The following is a 17,496-nucleotide window of genomic DNA, read 5'->3' on the forward strand; positions in this document are numbered from 1 at the left end:
CCCCTCCTCTACGGATGGGGGGGCAGACAGAGGGCACCTCCCTGAAATGACTTATTTCAGGTTAGGATTCCTGTGAAGCTGGAGTTCAGATTTAACTGAACTGGCCCCCAAAATACCTCCAAGATTTGCATCTCTGCTCCCGTCTCATAGCTGCCACATGTCCTACTATGGCAGTAGTAATGCTTCCCTCTGTTTCCTTTTCCTCAATTCTGAGTCTACCTAAATTCTTTGTTTAGGCAAACAAGCCTAAATTCCATTATCAATTTATTTAAAATATTTTTTCTGACCACAAACACATTATTTGGAATAAGCTGAAGTTAATGATTGTAATTGACTGATCATGGTCTTATGCTCTTTACCAGTCAGAACCTACAACTATTTGTAGCAACATTCTTTCCTGTACTGAAAGTGTCTGTTGGTTTAAACTGAAAAACATGTTAAACAGAAAAAAAATAATGTGTTGCTTATTTCAGTTTGTAAGAAGCAGCTTCTAAATGTTTAAATGTTATTTCCTGAACTTCTGAAAACAGAATAAATACACACTCAAACATATACATGTAAACTGTCTATCCTCCCCAAAAATATTTTGCAATCCTACTGAGTCGGTCTTGTAATTCCCATTTAACAGACAACATAGGAAAGTCAGTGACCTCACTTATCTTTATTGCAGTATATCAACACAGGTTGGTCATTGACCTGCCCCCAGTTTGTTATATGGACATTAAAGGAGAATCACAACTCTAAGGTCATCAGCCCACTCTCTCCTATTAGTAAGTTTTTGGTTCTCAGTGCCCTTATGTATCTATTCCTCAAATGACTGGTTTAGAGAGATATTGGCTTTATACCTGGTTGTAGACTTTTCCCAACATTAAATTGTGCTGTACCTAACAGCATCTCACAAGGTTGTCCAATGTTAGACTCTTGAGACTTCTGGAAAATCATATATGTACACTGAGTGGCCAGATTATTATGACCACCCCATCAGTACTTCGTTGGGCCACGAGATGACTCCACGAGATGACTTTGTTGGGCCACGAGATGACTTTGTTGGGCCGCCTTGTAACTCCACGAGATGTTGAAAGGTTATGCGAGGAATCTGACACTGCACTGTTGCCCTTCTGTTGTCTTGTACCAGTCTTGCCACTCTCCGTTCTGCCCTAACATTGACTAGTCGCTGACGGCCACAATTCACACGTTCAGACCCGGCTGACAGTCCAGTCTTTAAACACTTTAACAACAGCTGCTCTTGAACATTTAACGAATTCTGCTGTTTGGCTGATACTCGCTCCATGGCTCCAAGCGCCAACAATCATCCCACGTTCAAAGGCTGTTAAATCACGTTGTTTACCCATATCTTCAGAAACAAATCACTTCTACTGTCGTGGTAAACAACCTGCTTCCCTATTTATAATGGTCTGGCCCTCTAGCAACTTCAGCGCAAAATTATAGCTAATTATAGTTAATTTGCCTACAAACGTCAGGTGGTCATAATAAACTGGCCACTCAGTGTATATGCATACTGTACAACCCCTTGGATAACGCCTGCATCATTAGACTTTCCTACTAGACTACAGAAAGTATGAATAAAACATATCATAACCAAGACGTTCATAGCTTAATAGAAGTAAAGCTAATACAGTAGATGACTTTTCTTTATCAGTGCCTTAACCTATAATGATGCATAATGTTCTCGCGCCTAATGGCTTCACAAATCCTACAGTCCATTAAGCTACAGATCCCTCTTCTTAGTGTTGTCAGTCCATGTGGCAACAGGAAATTGGTCCTCAGGCTTGCCTGACAAAATAGAACCATCTGGAGCATCAACAGTAACCGCTGTCTCTGCAAATTAATGAAGTTTTACTACCAGCTGCTGTTGCAACAGAGGCACGGTCAGGCAGACCTGGTAGCATGTTCTATATCATCAACTGGAGAAACGGAAAGTAAGATTTGATTTTATGAAATCTATCGTCACTATTTAAGTAAAACAAGTCTTGGAAACTAGTTAACTGCCCTCAGAAAAGCAAATGGGGAAAAAATTGTCATGTATAGCATTGTTCATTTTAAAAAGCCCTATCATTATGTGAAAGCAGTGATGCACTTAAAGAAGAACACTGAGTAATGAAAAAAACTTACCTTGCAGTGGGGCTACCCCAGCACTCTAAGGGTTAAGTGCTTGTTTTGTCTAGGGGACAGTTTTAATATTTCATTACTTACCTGATCCTCACTCCTGCTGGCTTCCTCTGGGCTGCTAAATGGGACCCTGCAGCATCTTCTCCCCTTCGCTCCAGCGGTCTAAGTACCCCTGAAGTCATCACGTCTTGGGCAGGTCTATAGACATGAGTACGCCAAGGGACATTCTAACATCAGGAGCAGAAGGGGAGAGGGTTGAGTGCTGAGATCAGGTGAGTAAAACAGCTGTATCTGAGTCCCCCAGAGAAAATGAGCACTTCAGGTAGCCCCTGTGGGGGCTCACAGCAAAAGTAGATTTTTTCTTTGCCCGGAGATCCTCTTTCTTATAGAACTTTAGCCATAGAATAGGAAAGGTTAGATCCTCAGATTCTTATTGCTGTCTGTGGCACCAGATTTTTCTCATCACTACAGTTGAAAACAATTAATTTGTGCCCATCGACTATTAGAAAATGAAACAAACTTCAAAAAGAACCATTTACCAACGCAATTCTAGACATGTATGGCTATTTTAGACTCAATTTTATATTGCTGTTTTCATACTCTTTGTGAAGGTTCATCTCACTGTCTGCCTGAATGGCTGTGTTTACCAGCATAGAAAGCAAGAGAAATATCCCAATGGGAACCCAGGCAGCAGTAAATACCAGGCAGATCCCCAAACTGCTTTTCCAATCTATTCATAAATAAGAAAAACGTTTCTCTGTGCTTTGTGTTTTTCCCATAGCGTCTTATGTCTAGGGGTGCTGCGTACTTACCTGATCCCCGCCCTTCCTTTACACAATACCACTAGACAAAAACAAGCAGTTATCCATTGCATTGCGGGAGTGGGGATCGGGTAAGTAAAAGTCCTTTACACAATACCACTACAGAAAAACCAGCAATTATCCATTGCGTTGTGGGCTTTGGGACAGGGCCGCATTTCCCACAAGACCAACGGAGGCCTGGCCTCAGGGCAGCAGGGAGTAGAGGGGCAGCAGGGGTGTGGAATTCCTATCTCCTGACACCAGGGACATGCAGTTCCGGGCGCCGGGCGGGTAGTTGTTTTCCACATTTAGTCCTGCTTTGGACAAGCAGAGCTAAATGTAGAACGGGGAAGCCGCCGCTTGTTTTGTACAAGTGATAATAAAATAAAAAAGGAAAAAAAAACCATCCCTGCTGCCCCACGGGGAGGGGGCACATCAAGGAACCTGGCCTCGGGCAGCAGATAGAGTAAATCCGGCCCTGCTTGGGGATCAGGTAAGTAAAAGTCCTTCACACAATACCCCTAGACAAAAATGAGCAGCTAACAATGGCAGTGCATGGGTAGCCTCACTGCTAGGTTGTTTCTTTTTTTAACCATGCAGGGGGTTTTAACTCTTGATCAAAATTATAGCCACTTATCCCAAGAAAGCTTATACCACTGATGGATCCTGTTCTTGTGCCAGGTAATAATTCATTTTATCACTATTGATTATTCTCTTTCCTAACACACATATTTCTGGGAAAGCAAAGAGCAGAACAAAAATAGACTTAGTTCATATAATGCTTGGGCACTGGCACTTGGCACTGTTAGCTGCTAAATTATCCCTGTACTTGTGAGGACCTCAGTGTCAATAAAGAATACTGCATCCCGATATATTTCTCAGTTGTAATTTAATTAATAGTGCATTAAACAATATTATATTCAAATGGTCAACTAGAGCTCGCCATACTGTACATGGTTAGAATTTTGTTTAAAAAAATGATCACTTTCTAATAGTTGATGGGTACAAATTGGTGATCGTTTTTGACTGTAGTGACGAGAAGAATTGAAGGCCGGGGTTGGAAAATGCACAGCCGCGACATGCCAAGGTGAATTAACGCCTGTGCGCATGTGCAGGAGTTGTCATTGGGACACGGCTAATCAAGTGTCCAAACACTTGAAACCTGGAAGTAGACCAGAGAGAAGATGGAAGCACCGGCAAGGGAGGAACGCAATGCTGGAGGGGATTGCATTGGCAGGTAAGTCTGCCATAATGTGCTAATATGCTGTGCACATTAGTATATTATGGCTTAAAGATCTAGGGGGGCATTCTTTTTTCAGCCTGAGTCAATGAAGTGTCATTTTTTACTTTAATATCAACAGTTTTTAGGATAAAATACAGCAAAATTAATTTTATTGCACAGACACAGAATATAATACCCAATTTTTTGGTAAAATATTAAAGATTGGGTTGTGTCGGTTAATGGGATACCAAACATGTCGAGCCTTAAAATTGCATGCACCTGTGAAATCGCAAAAAAAACCTACAATACCCATAGCTGTTACTGCTCATCAATTTAGTGTTAACAATGATTGATGACCCTGGAATTATTACTCTCACTCGTTTGTGGTGATATGTAACATGTGTGGCGCAATCATCGTTGTTGCACACGGGCACGCTTGACCCATGTATCAGATTGCGTGTGATTGGATTGTAATTTTTTCTTTACTATCACTTTAAAGTGACACAAAATCAGGAGTTAAATCTTAAAAAATCATTCTAGTATCTGAACTATTAACAAAAATGTATCGTATTTGTGTATCACTCGGCTGTAGATTCTCAAATCATCTCTGAATTGGTGCTGACACTGTCCTACCTTCTGGAGGGTGGCTACTTTTCTCCCCTATGGTCCCTGTGTGTGTTGTAAAGTAGCCACCGCTCCAAGCTCACTCCCGTGATGGACGGGGCTCGATTTACTCTCTCTGCTGCCCCAAGGCAAGGTACCTAAATGTATTTTTAAGATTTAACTCCTGAATGATTGAAATGTAATTTTTGACTTTAATATCACTTTAAATGTGAGTCATAGGAGTGTCATTTTTGACTTAAATATCCCTTGAACTCTGAATCATTGAAGTGTAATCTATTTGCTATTGTTGTCTTGTGTTTCCTATTTTATTTGCATGATTTGATGGTGAAGGAAGGCTGAGCTGGCCATGTTGTGTTATGTGATGAAGGAAGAGATGAGTCTTGTGTATTGTGGGTAGGACTGATTGGTGTTAGGTTAGCCTGGCATGTGACAGCTCTGGTGTGTGTGGAGTGTGATGGCAGTGTGGAGTAATCAGCATTCCTGACATTGTATATCCAGCCCCTGGGAGCGGATACATAGCAGCAAAGTTAGAGCAGAGCCTCTGCCTCCGTCTTCCTGCCAGTGCTGTGCAGGGAGCAGCATGTGGGAGAGAGGGAGGTCCAGTGTGCTCAGTAACACAAGACATCTCCAGTCAGCCAGGGGGTGGGAAGCAAGAAGTTGAAGCGGACACGTAGCCTGCCATCGCCCTCATCTAACAGCATCTCCGTCTTCATCGGACATCTCCTCATCATCTAACATAACGGATCGCAGAGATCACCATCCTGTGCGGCTGGATGCAGCTCTAGGAGAAGCCCTGATGGAAGTTGTCAGACAAGTTAGAAAGTAACAGTGGAAACAAGAGCGGCTCCGATGTCACTGCCACCTATGTAACTGACACCGATCTAGTTACATGCCAATCCGATCAGCCCTGGCACCGTAGAGATCGGACATCTGGGCACATCAGGGGCGATCTTGAGGAATCGTGTGCTGCCACGTTGTAGCGGATCGTGTTGGGATGTGGGTGCCAGGGTCTGCAGGAGGCTGAGGATGGCATCGGCTGTGTTTGAGGGCACCTCCCTGGTGAACATGTTCGTTAAAGACTGCTGGGTTAATGGGATCAGGAGACTGATCATAAACCGGAAAGGAGACGAGGAGGAATTCTTCGAGATCAGGACTGAGTGGTCGGATAGGAATATTTTGTATCTGCACCGGAGTTATTCGGATCTTGGGAGGCTCTTTAAGAAGCTGCTTGAGTCATTTCCTGAAGATCATGGGGAGCTGTCACAGTCATCTCTGCTGGAAGGTTGGTGGAAAGGCCACACAGTGGCTCACAGTCTTATGTCTAGCCCGTCTTACTCTCATACTCTGTACTAGACCCCAAGGGTTTTTAGGCCATAATGAACATTTATTTTTTTTGTATGCTTTTCAGGATTGAGTGTTTTCATTTTACTAGTTATTGGGAGGAAGAGGCACTCCTTACATGCACAACTGCACAGAAAATGCACGCTTTTAAGGCGCTCCTATCATAGTCTATGGTCAGAAATACACTATTCCCCCCCCAAAAAAAGGCTTACGTACTTTTTCAAGTGAGACAACACTCAAGGACACCATTGAAAATAATGGGATTCTTTATCTTGAGCCTGCATTGAGAAAAAGCGCAACAAAACGCTCAGGTGTGAATTTTCAGGGTGCCATGTGTACACCTGAGCGTTTTGTCATGCGATTCCCAAAGATGAAGCATCCCATTCTTTTCTATGGCAGCTTTTGTAAAGCTTTTTTCAGTCACAGCACCCTTTAAAAGTATGCAAAATCTTGAGGCACCCCAAGATAAAATGTCATAGATTTTAAGAAAGACCCCATGCAAAAACACAAAAAAGGATTTTTCCCCTTCACATTGAAGTGCCCCCTGCAAATCAACATTCCCCCCCTTTATCCTGTTATCCGCAATGGGCCCATTCACACCTGCGCATTTTGTCTTGCGATTCCCAAACATAAAGCATCCCATTCTTTTCTATGGCAGCTTTTGTAAAGCTTTTTTCAGTCACGGCACCCTTTAAAAGTAGGTGAAATCTCGAGGCCCCCCAGGATAAAATTTCATAGATTTTAAGAAAGACCCCATGCAAAAACACAAAAAATGTTTTTTCTCCTTTACATCGACATCCCCCCTTCAAATCAACATTCCTCCCCTTTATCCTCAATGGACCCTTTCACACCTGAGCATTTTGTCTTGCGATTCCTGAAGCGCAACAACACTCAGAATAAGGAATCCTATTATTCTCAATGCACCTGTTCACCTGAGTGTTTTGTCATGAGATACCTGAAGCGCAACGATACTCAGGGTAAAGAATCCCATCATTCTCAATGGGCCCATTCACACCTGAGCATTGTGTCACTTGTCTGCTGTGTGAAGCTCGAAAAAGCTGAACATTTGCGGCAGAATTGTGCGTTTTTGGCCCTGTAGACTTTTATGGGAGGGCATGAGAAATGTGGGTTTACATGCATTTGTTTTAGGCACACCCACTTAAAAGTCTATAGGACCAAAAATATAAGATTCTGCTCTTGTACTACAAATTGCATGTTAAACCGTGCGGAAAACAAGTGCAAATGTGTATAAAAAGCCTCTAAATGGCCTGGCTTCGCTCACAGTTAGGTGTAAATGGGGCAGCTTGTGATTAGTCACAATACCTGAAAAGCTACAGGTTACCTTTTTGTGTTCTTTACAGTATAAAGCTAAACAACATGATTTAGTGTTATTAGTTAGCGCCCATTTACAATCAAACGCTGCGCTAATTGTCCCTGCACGATGCAGAAGAGCTAATCCCAGCACATTGCACGTGTACTTTTTTTGTTAAAACTTTATTGAAATGTCACAAGTGACATTTCATACAGATATGTGCGCACATCGGTTGTACAAAGTCGTTGTACCGCGTCACCCCTCTGCACTGAAAAAAAGTACAGCATGAAGTACTTTATTCAGCACACACCACCATGGTGGTCGCAATGTTGGTGGTGTAAACCAATCCAGTCTGTGACAAAGCAAACTGCCTTGTCTTGCATTAGGCCCAATCCAGAGCAGCGGTCCGATCCGGTCCGCCTGTCAGTTTTTCAGCCGGACCCGATTGGACGCTCTATGCAAGTCTATGGGCAGTCGCATTTAAACGTACGAGCGTCCGTTTACATACTGTTAGCCCCGGCTCGGTCCGGTAAAACAGACGGATCATTAATCCGTTTTCACAAACTGGATCGTGCCGGACCGGCGGTAATGTGATATAAACGGACACATGTCCGTTCACATCAGATTCCCCATAGACTTGCATGGGGTCTGGCACTTTCAGTTTTTTGTACGGACATGTATGTCTCAGAGGTGTTACATCCGCTCCGTACCACTCTGATCAGGAGAGGATCTGTTGACGGATCCTCTCCTGATCGGCCCGTGTGAAAGGGGCCTTAGGGCTGCGCTGGAAACAATGGCCAGCGCAGCTCCAGCGCTGATGGTGTGAACTGGCCCTTATACAGTAGTTATGAAGTAGAGCTTCCTGACAACTTCTGCACACTAAAAAAAAAGAATTCATATCACATAGCTGTGAGCCATCATTTCCGATTTCTCACAGGTTTTGTTGCATTGATCTGTCATCACTTTTTTCTGGAATTTAGTGGAATTTAGAATAAAAACCGTACAAGTAAGCAACTATATTTGAGTCATTGCAGTTCCCCTTTTAAAGGATTGCAACTAGTACTAAAAACACAATCTGAAACAGGATGTGTAAGTAGTTCTAAACCCAACCACTAAAATCTCATATCAGCTTTAACACTTCATTGTCAGTTCAAAAGTTGTTTTTGATTATTTTAAATCTGCAGCTTTCATTAAAAGACTATCTAGTGATCCCGCCATGAAGGTCCTTGTTCAAGTACTTCCTGTTGTGGTGACAAATGTCTCCCAACTGTGCCTCTGCGTTGTCATTATGTCACAGGCACCCATGGTGCAGACTTTAAAAGATTGTGCTGACACACTGAGCAGGCATGATCCACCATTGTCACTATGAAAAAAACTGGTCCATAGCAATCATGTGCAATAAGGCTGAAGTGAGTGCATGTAGACAGGAAGTGGCTGAAGGAAGCTGAAGAAGATCAGCAGCAATGAGATGAATAAAAACAAAATCAGACAGTAGTGTTATATGGAAGAAGAAACATGGAAATTGTTTATGATACATAGTGCCTTAGGAAACTAAACATCACCCAGTTGGGTTTAGTTTACTTTCAGCTACGTTCACACTAGGCCGCTCCGTTTTAGTTGTGACAGGCCCAGCAGTGTGTGCAGTGTTGAGCACATCACACTGTTTTTTTATTTTTTTAAAATAACTTTATTTGGAGTGTACACTCCATTCAGGTCCCCACACAACAGCGCAGGGTGCTGTGACTTGTGGTGCCATCCAGTGCACTGAGGAAAAAAGCAACATGTCTGCAGTGGCTATGTTCACATATAATGGTGTTGACCAGCGCTCTTCTGCACAAGAAAAACACAGGTCACCGCTGTATGTGTGAACGCAGGCTACATTTTTGTAACCTTTAAAGGAGAACTATGGGGTTCTATCTTTTCTTTATTAATGCATTCCTTAGGCTAAATAAGTAAATTATGTAATTTACTCTAATTAGCCAAAATGCACAGTAAGGCTGTAAACCCTTATTTAAGGTGGTGGGCGGGGCTAAGCGCCGCAATGAGGAGACATCCCGACGTATCTGACGGGATCCTCCCCACTTCCTCACTGTGACTGACAGTGATTCTTGAGAGCTGCTGCGCGTCTACGAATATATGGACATGCACAGCAGCTCTCTCCTTACCTGCACGTCCCCGTGTGCCAGCCGGGCTCCTTCCCCCCTCTCTCTCTCTCCCTGCCCTGTGTCACACTGACATACTAAAAAGATCGTGGATCGCTGATGACAGAGGGGAAGGAGCCCTCTCTCTCTCTTCAGCATTTACTACAAATGGGAACGTCCATATATGCTGCAGATCGGATGCTTGCCAGTCTGCAGGGATCCCCAGTGACATCATTCACCATATATGGACTTGCCCAGAGAGAGAGGGCTCCTTCCCCTCTCTCATCAGCGATCCCCAGTGAATTGAGGATGTCAGCGTCACACAGGGCAGGGAGAGAGAGAGAGGGGAAGGAGCCTTCTCTCTCTCCATCATTTACCACATATGGGCAAGTCCATATATGATGAATTATGTCACTGGGGATCCCTGCTGATCGGATGCTTGCCAGTCTGCAGGGATACCCAGTGACATCATTCACCATATATGGACTTGCCCATTTCTGGTAAATGATGGAGAGAGGGATGGCTCTTTATCCTCTCTCTCTCCCCCTGTGTTATGCTGACATCCTAACTACTGGGGATCGCTGATGAGAGAGGGGAAAGAGCACTGAATGTGCAGGGAGGCTGAGTCCGTCTCTTGCTGCTGCCTTCTCACTTCAGACTCCGCCTCCCGCTCACAAATGCCAGCGTGCACGAGCTGACAAAACACAGCTGTGCACGATGAGAGGAAGCGCGGCCACAGCAATGAGATCATTTGAAAAAAAAGCCGTGGGCGAGCTGGATCAAATGTTAACGCCCCCTAAGAGGAAAGGAGCTTGGAGCAGGGTTGAAGACGGCCATTTACTACAGGTTTTGAGGGTTTTATCTGTGATGTGCTGCGACTTTAGAAAAAAGTAACGATTCTACTACAATCAAGGTAAGGGGTATTTTTATTTGCCCTTAAGTCATAGTTCTCCTTTAAAAAACAACAAAATGTCGAAACCTGAACCTTCATTGCTGAAATAGGTCACAGCAGCAACACACAGCTTTGGTGTGGATAACCAGGATATGGACATACGGCCTCAGTGCTATTGTTCAGCTATGACAGTTTTGACATCTATGTAAATGAAGGGAGCACCTGCTTAGTACATAGTTACATAGTATTTGAGGTTGAATAAAGGCACAGCTCCATCGAGTTCAACCTTTATGTGTCAGTGTGTGTGTAATGTGTGTGTATATGAGTCCCTTGGGGTCTAAGGTTTTAAGAGTACCTGTACCCCTCTATATATTACGGTCTCCAGCAGCCCATAGATTTGAGCAGTGGAAGCTCAGGGTGATGTCACCGCACTTGTAGTCCATTGACATTTCCTCCTGTCCATGATACTGAATGTCTGTGCCTTGGTAAGGCCATGGACGGGAGGAACACTCTGCAGGAGTCAGAGCATTGCACCCATGATCTACTGATCGCAAATGCTTTCCTGGCTCTGATGCAAAAAATAATAAATGCTGTTTTTTTTGTCTTTTAGGAAGAAGTGTGCATTTAATTTATTTTGCAAACGGTGAGATTTCCCTTTACGTCATTGGATGTTTTTAAACATAGATTACATACTAGCTGGTCAGAATTCTGTGCATATTAGTGAATGTGAAAACGAATACCTGTCTAGATATATAGCCGTAGTATCCCAGGCAGAGTAAATCATGTTTAAGTATTTACAGATGTGGTCTTCCGCTCCTAGGTAAAGAAACAGACGTGCTTTAACAATATTCCACTTCCTGCTTTCTAGGCAACAGCACTCTATAGTCTTCTGCGCCGCTTGTGTTAATTGTAGTGTCATAACTATTGCTTTCTTCTGCAACCTTCTGAAAACATACTAAATTACCTATATGGGCATTTTGGGACATGTTAAAAGGAAATAAAATGACATACAATAAACAAAGTGGCATACAAAGACCACCCAAGCAATTGCTGAGGTGCAGCTTAGCACAACCTGGGTGATTATGTATTCAGCTGAAGATGCTTTGTTGGTTGCTGTGGGGTAAATTGTAGCAATAAACATTGTTAGGGTGTTTGAAAACCAGCCGAACATCGTACGATGTTTGGCTGGTTTGTGGCATGTTCGCAAGATAAAAGCGCACACTGCCCGTTCAGCATTGCGATCATCGTAAGTACGATCTGCCTGCCCAAAGATAGGCAGATCGTACGTTTTTTTAATTACCTTACAACCATCGCCAGACAAAAGTCTGGCGATGGTTGTAAGGTGTGTGCCCAGCATTAGGTGGAAGTCATTTCTGGCTAAAGCGGGGGATGGAAATAACATTTTAAAAGTGAATTTACTAAAGTGAGGGTATGTTTCCCTTAAAAAAAAGTACTCTTGGGAAGTAATTTCTGGCTGAAGCTGTAGATGGAAATAACATTTTGAAGGTGATTTACTAAAGTGTGTTTGCCTTAAAATAGTACGTGCGTGGGCAGCCCCACATGCGTGGCAACAAGGGTTACGTGCTCGCTTTTTTTCTGGGGACTGGAGTAAAGCAGATTTACTTACTTGGTCCAGGCTCCCTTGGCAGTTGGCACTCTCATCTTCTCCCCTCTGCTCTTGCTGTAGAATGTCCCTCAGCATCTTCAGGTCTTATGCAGGTTTTTGGAACTCACATTAGATTTGATGATATCAGCGGTCTCTAGACTGTCGGATCTCAAAGGAGAAGAGGGAAAGGTCTAGCGGCCAGGATGAAGCCAATGGGAGCAGGATTCTCATAATTAAATCTGCTTTACTCCAGCCACACTGCAAGGGTACTTTTTTGTTTGCCCAGAGATGGGCTTTAAGCATCCAGATATGTGCAGGAGAACTTAAAAAGCATTTCCACACAACATCTGAAAAAGTCAGTGAGCTGCTAATGCTGTCCAATAAATACTGCAGCTGTGCTAAAGTTAGTTTACTTAGGATCAGTAGGAAGGGAATAGGATTGCACTTGCAGGAGATTGTACCTTGTAACTTTCCTACTCTCTCTGTTTCCAGCATTACAGTCACCTCCAAACCTCCAAACCTGTGAGGGGCGTGGCTGCGGTGCCATTGACTTCAATGCACCTCCACGCCCCCTGCCCCAGAATAAAGGGGGGAGTTCAGTGTGCAATTACAGTGCATTCCAACAGCTACCGCTCTGGAACGCACCACAATTGGTGTGAACAAGCCCTGATGCTTTTTATATATTGCACGGATGTTCTATATTAGTTGGAATAATATTGGTCACATTTAATGCACTTTAAGAGTTCACATATGTCTTCATAAATTTGACTGATTAGAGCAACACATTGATGAAAAAAAAAGTTTTTATTTATCCATTTTTAGTATTCTTTTGAATATTATTATCACTAGTGGGATTGTTTTGGTACTTATAGAAATGTTATACTAATACACCCTGACCCCCTCCCCCCCCCCTCCTTTTCGATTGATAATTAAAAAAATGTAATTTAATAAATACCTGTTAATTAGGATCCAGTACCAGACGAAAGAGCTCCACGATGGCCGCCGGAGGATGACTTCTCCCTCTCTGCTCTCTCTCTCCCTGATGTCACCGAGGGAGAAAGAGAGAGAGAGGAGAGACTGGAGATAGCGCCGCCCTGTGCCCGTAACAGGCCGCCCGCCGCCCACCTCAGGTGAATCCTGGACATGTGGCAACCCTATCCGCTGTATAATGTACTATATTGCACACCACACTTTTTTTTTACTTCCACCGCGCCAAGCTTGCTCCCGTGATGGACTACAATCTCAAAAGAAACTAGTAGTCCATCACTGGAGCCTTTTTAAAAAAAATCAGATTAACCGATTGACTCCGGAAGATCAGACAAATCGTTATTGCAGTTTAGAACTAAAGGAGCTCAGATTTTTAATTGTCAATACAGTGACTTCTGGAGACACATTTAGAATAAAGAAACATTAGCTGGATATAACATTAGATATAATTGCCAATATTAGATTAAATCCAGGGACCCTTTGCAACTATGCAGAAATCTAGCCTTAGCTGCTTGGCTGGGAGTTCTCAGCGTATATAAACTTTATTCAAAACAGGGCACTAAATTCTTAATATTAACATTTTTAAATTGGCAATGTAAACACTTTTATGCATTTTAAATGCTGAACTCTAGGAAATATGAATTCAACCTCAGAAGATATTAATAATGATAATAACAGATAACAGTTAAATATACATGGGAAGTATACAAACATTCATTACTTCAATGCTGCAGTTGAATCTTCATGGAAAGCAATCATATAGCCTGGATAGAGAACATGGGCCTCCACCACTCAGAAAGTCTCAGCCTGCTGTAGTTCAAGGGTCATGAATGTGCCGGGTGCTGGCCAACAAAGCCCACCTTTGTTCCATGCACAAACAAGGAGGTCACACTGCCGGTGACATCACTTACAAATAACTATACAGCAAGGCAAGATTTGAAGTACACACTGCAGTCCCCACCAAGGCACTGTGCCAGCTAACACATTTCACCTGTATGGACTTAATCATTGAGAGCTCATATGGGTAAAATGTATTGGAAAAGTGATGCCTAGACGGGGACTGCAGTGCATACTGCAGTATGTACTCGAAATCTTGTATGTACATCTAGCATTTTCAGAAGAAGGCAATCTCCGTACTTCTCTCCTGTGAGAGTCACTGGAAACCATAATGCAAAGCATGCCAATGCATTAAACATTGCTTTCTGTTGTGAATCAGCATTGAATGTCCAGATTTATGTTGTGAAAATTGCTGTTATCCACTGCCTGGCCAAAAAAATGACTACCTGGATTTTGTACAGTTTTATGATCTGAGGTTGCTTCAGTTGGGCAGGTCTGGGTTCAGCAACGTTGTGTCCCCAAAAAATTAGGTCACCTGCATACCTAAATATACTGGATGACCAGGTTTTTCTATCGATTGATTTTTTCTTACCTGATAGCAGAAGTATTTTACAAGCTGACAAAGTCAGGATTCATCAGGCTCACATTGTAAAAGAGTGGTTCAGAGAGCATGAGACATCGTTTCCACACATGGATTGCCCAACACAGTGTCCAGACCTTAAAGAGGACCATTACCCATATCTTAAAAATAAGAACAAACACACCTTTAGAAATGTTTAGTATTGACAATCTACAAACACACACTTCTAGATAATTGCCGGATTTGTATTCTTTGCATGCCTTGTTTCTCTTTTCTTTCCCAGTCTTATCACAGTGGCCATTTTTAATAAGGGCAGATTACTAGATCTCCCTTTACATCCTGGAACTCTGGTACATGTGACTAGGACATGTGACCATGCACATCATCTCAGGGGAGGAAAATGCCTTTCACTGAGATCTCAGATGAGATTTCTCAGCCACAGCGAATGTGTGCTGTAATCAAAGCTAAAGGTGGGCCAACAAAATATTAGAGTGTGTGACTTTTTTTTGGACAGGCAGTGTACTATTAACCTCCCTGGCGGTATTCCCGAGTGTGGCTCGGGGTTAATTTTCAGTACCAATAGCGGTAACCCCGAGACCCACTCTGGATTGCACAAAAGTGTCACTTACCTTGTCCCTACGAGCCCGCGGTATCCTCTGCTGTACGTGGTCGGCCGACTCCGGCATGCAACTTTCAGTTTAGTTTTCGGCGTTACAGCGGGGGGCGGAGCCGGCGGGAAATTCAAAAGTGAAAGCATGCAATATACACAAAATACACAGAATACAATGTAATCTGTTATGATTTACATTACTGTATCAAATCATATCACTTCAATTTTGTCCCTAGAGCTTTGTCCAGCGCCCTGCCTGCACTTGTACTGTTCTTTCACTGCTCTTTCTGCCTGGAAACTTGAGAACGTCCATGACATCCAAAAAGCAGTTTTAGACGAGGTAGAAAACAGCGATAGTGATTTAGAATCACTTGCAGAATTGAGTGATAGCGATTCGTGGGGAAATTCGTCATCAGACACTGAAAGTGACAACAGCGACGGTTCTGCGACCAAGCTCAGTGATGTGCAAACTTGGTGCTCTATTGAGTGTGGTACGGATCAGGCAGCGCCCCCAGAATTCCCATTTACTGGACCATTTATTTTTTATTATTATATTATTTTTTTTAAACAATGTACTGCTTTGGCATGCAAAAATACTGCATAATCAGACCGCCAGGGAGGTTAATGACATTTAAAAGCTAAATACACAGTTGGCTGGTTTAGCTCAGCTCTAACAAATCAATATATACAAGTCTTGAGGTCTATAGAATTACATTATTCAGTCTGTTTACACTCTGTTAATATTATGTAACGCTGACAATGACCCTGTTAGACCAACACAGATCATCAAGAACCATTACTGCACTTGCAGCTCTGACTAGAATTGAGGTTCAGCTAATGACAAGTTTCTAAGAAATAGTGTAACTTGTGCAATAGCTTATTTTGAGCCTGGCAATATTTAAAGTATGCGTGTTGCACAATAACTGGCATCGTTTTTTGTTAGTCTGGTGGTAAAAAGTCTGCCTGTCCCACAGTGAGTGTCTGTATTTAAAATCTTGTATGAATTTGGGGCTTTATTGCATTTGGCATGGAAACCTTGAAAAAACATGGGAGGATGTTTTTGATGGTCACATACGCAATTGGTAAATTGGGTACTAGGTGACAAATTACAGCTTTCTTGTCTTTGTGTAGGAGAGTGATTCATCAGCAGGGGTTTACCAAAAGGAAATAAAAAAACTCTTGGACAGCAAATTTCTTAGATTGGAGGTTTGCTTGCAAGACTGACAAGATGTTATTCTACACTATCAGCAGTATGATGCTCATTTGCAAGGGAGTTTGGTGTACAGGCACAGAGGCACGTGTGATCGCCTCCAAACGTTACCTGTGTGAGTGATTAATTTAGGTACAGTACAAAACATTTACATTTAGGCTCCATTCACACATAGTGGTAAAGAAAATGTGCAAACGTTAACATACGTTACTATTAATATAGCCGGAACGTGTGGAACCGCCCATATTTCCCATCATCATAAATCCCATAATTTCGGGTGATTTAGTTGTGGGCAAATCTTTTTCCATAATAATTCTATTGAACATTTCCAGTAAATAGAGGTACATATGTGCAGACACATTGTGGGTAAGTGTTCAGTTGCACAATCAGTGGATACAACAAGCATATTAACAATCATGAGAGCATTGAAGGAAATACAGACCTATTAAATGTGACTTGTGCAGTTCAATTTCAGGGTCACCTAATTTCGTAAGCTATGTTCGAAATCAGGGTTTAAAGTGCGACCAGTTTAAGTAAAAGTAGGAAATGTATGCCATTGGGTGCCATAGCTAGCAGAAGTTGGAAAGATACAGATCAGGGTCCACAAAAAAAGATAAAGAATATTGAAAAGTGGGGAACATAGGGTAGGGTGGGGAAGGTTGTGGTACAAGTAAGATTGGATTAGGGGAAGGTTAGGTGGTATGGGAAATAAGGAAGGGGGTGAGGTATATAGTATTTAAAAAAGGAAGGTAATTGGGGATAGGGGGTGTTTGGTAAGGGGGGAAGAGTATGTAGGGTTGGGGGATGTGAAACCTAGGTAGGATCTTGACAGAGTTGCCTCATCTGGAGGTACAGCTACCTTGTCAAGGGTTGGGATGCAGGTCCTGTGCCTGGCCCTGGACAAGGGTTTAGTAAGAGGATTACCATTAGCTAGAATATGTTTATAGTCTTGTGAGTTTTGGAAGTATATTGGGGGAAGTATGTTTGAGGTGTTCAGAGTGCAGAATTTACTTGTCACTGACCATCTGCTCTTGAAGCTGCCTTTTGTTCACAACACACCGCAGCACCTACAGTATTGAAAGGAAAAAAAAATAAAGAGTGCAAAAATATAGTGTGCACCAAAACCACCTCCCACTATCAGCCACAGTCACTGCCTATCTCCATGGTAAAATTAAAAGTTAGGCATAGACCTGCCAAAAAAATG

General features: G+C 42.7%; 1 protein-coding gene across 1 annotated transcript in view; it reads left to right on the forward strand.

Moving 5' to 3' along the window:
• The first annotated feature begins 5,717 nt into the window (after positions 1–5,717).
• The window catches only part of PXDC1 (PX domain containing 1), a 58,040-nt gene continuing 46,261 nt past the window's right edge, over positions 5,718–17,496 (forward strand). The window contains exon 1 of the mRNA XM_018570452.1: positions 5,718–6,058. Within this exon, the coding sequence (XP_018425954.1) occupies positions 5,803–6,058 (256 nt within the window). The 5' untranslated portion in view covers positions 5,718–5,802. The remainder of the gene's footprint in view (positions 6,059–17,496) is intronic.

Source organism: Nanorana parkeri, unplaced genomic scaffold, assembly GCF_000935625.1.
Source record: "Nanorana parkeri isolate BGI_ZX_2015 unplaced genomic scaffold, ASM93562v1 scaffold1534, whole genome shotgun sequence".
Classification (NCBI taxonomy): domain Eukaryota; kingdom Metazoa; phylum Chordata; class Amphibia; order Anura; family Dicroglossidae; genus Nanorana; species Nanorana parkeri.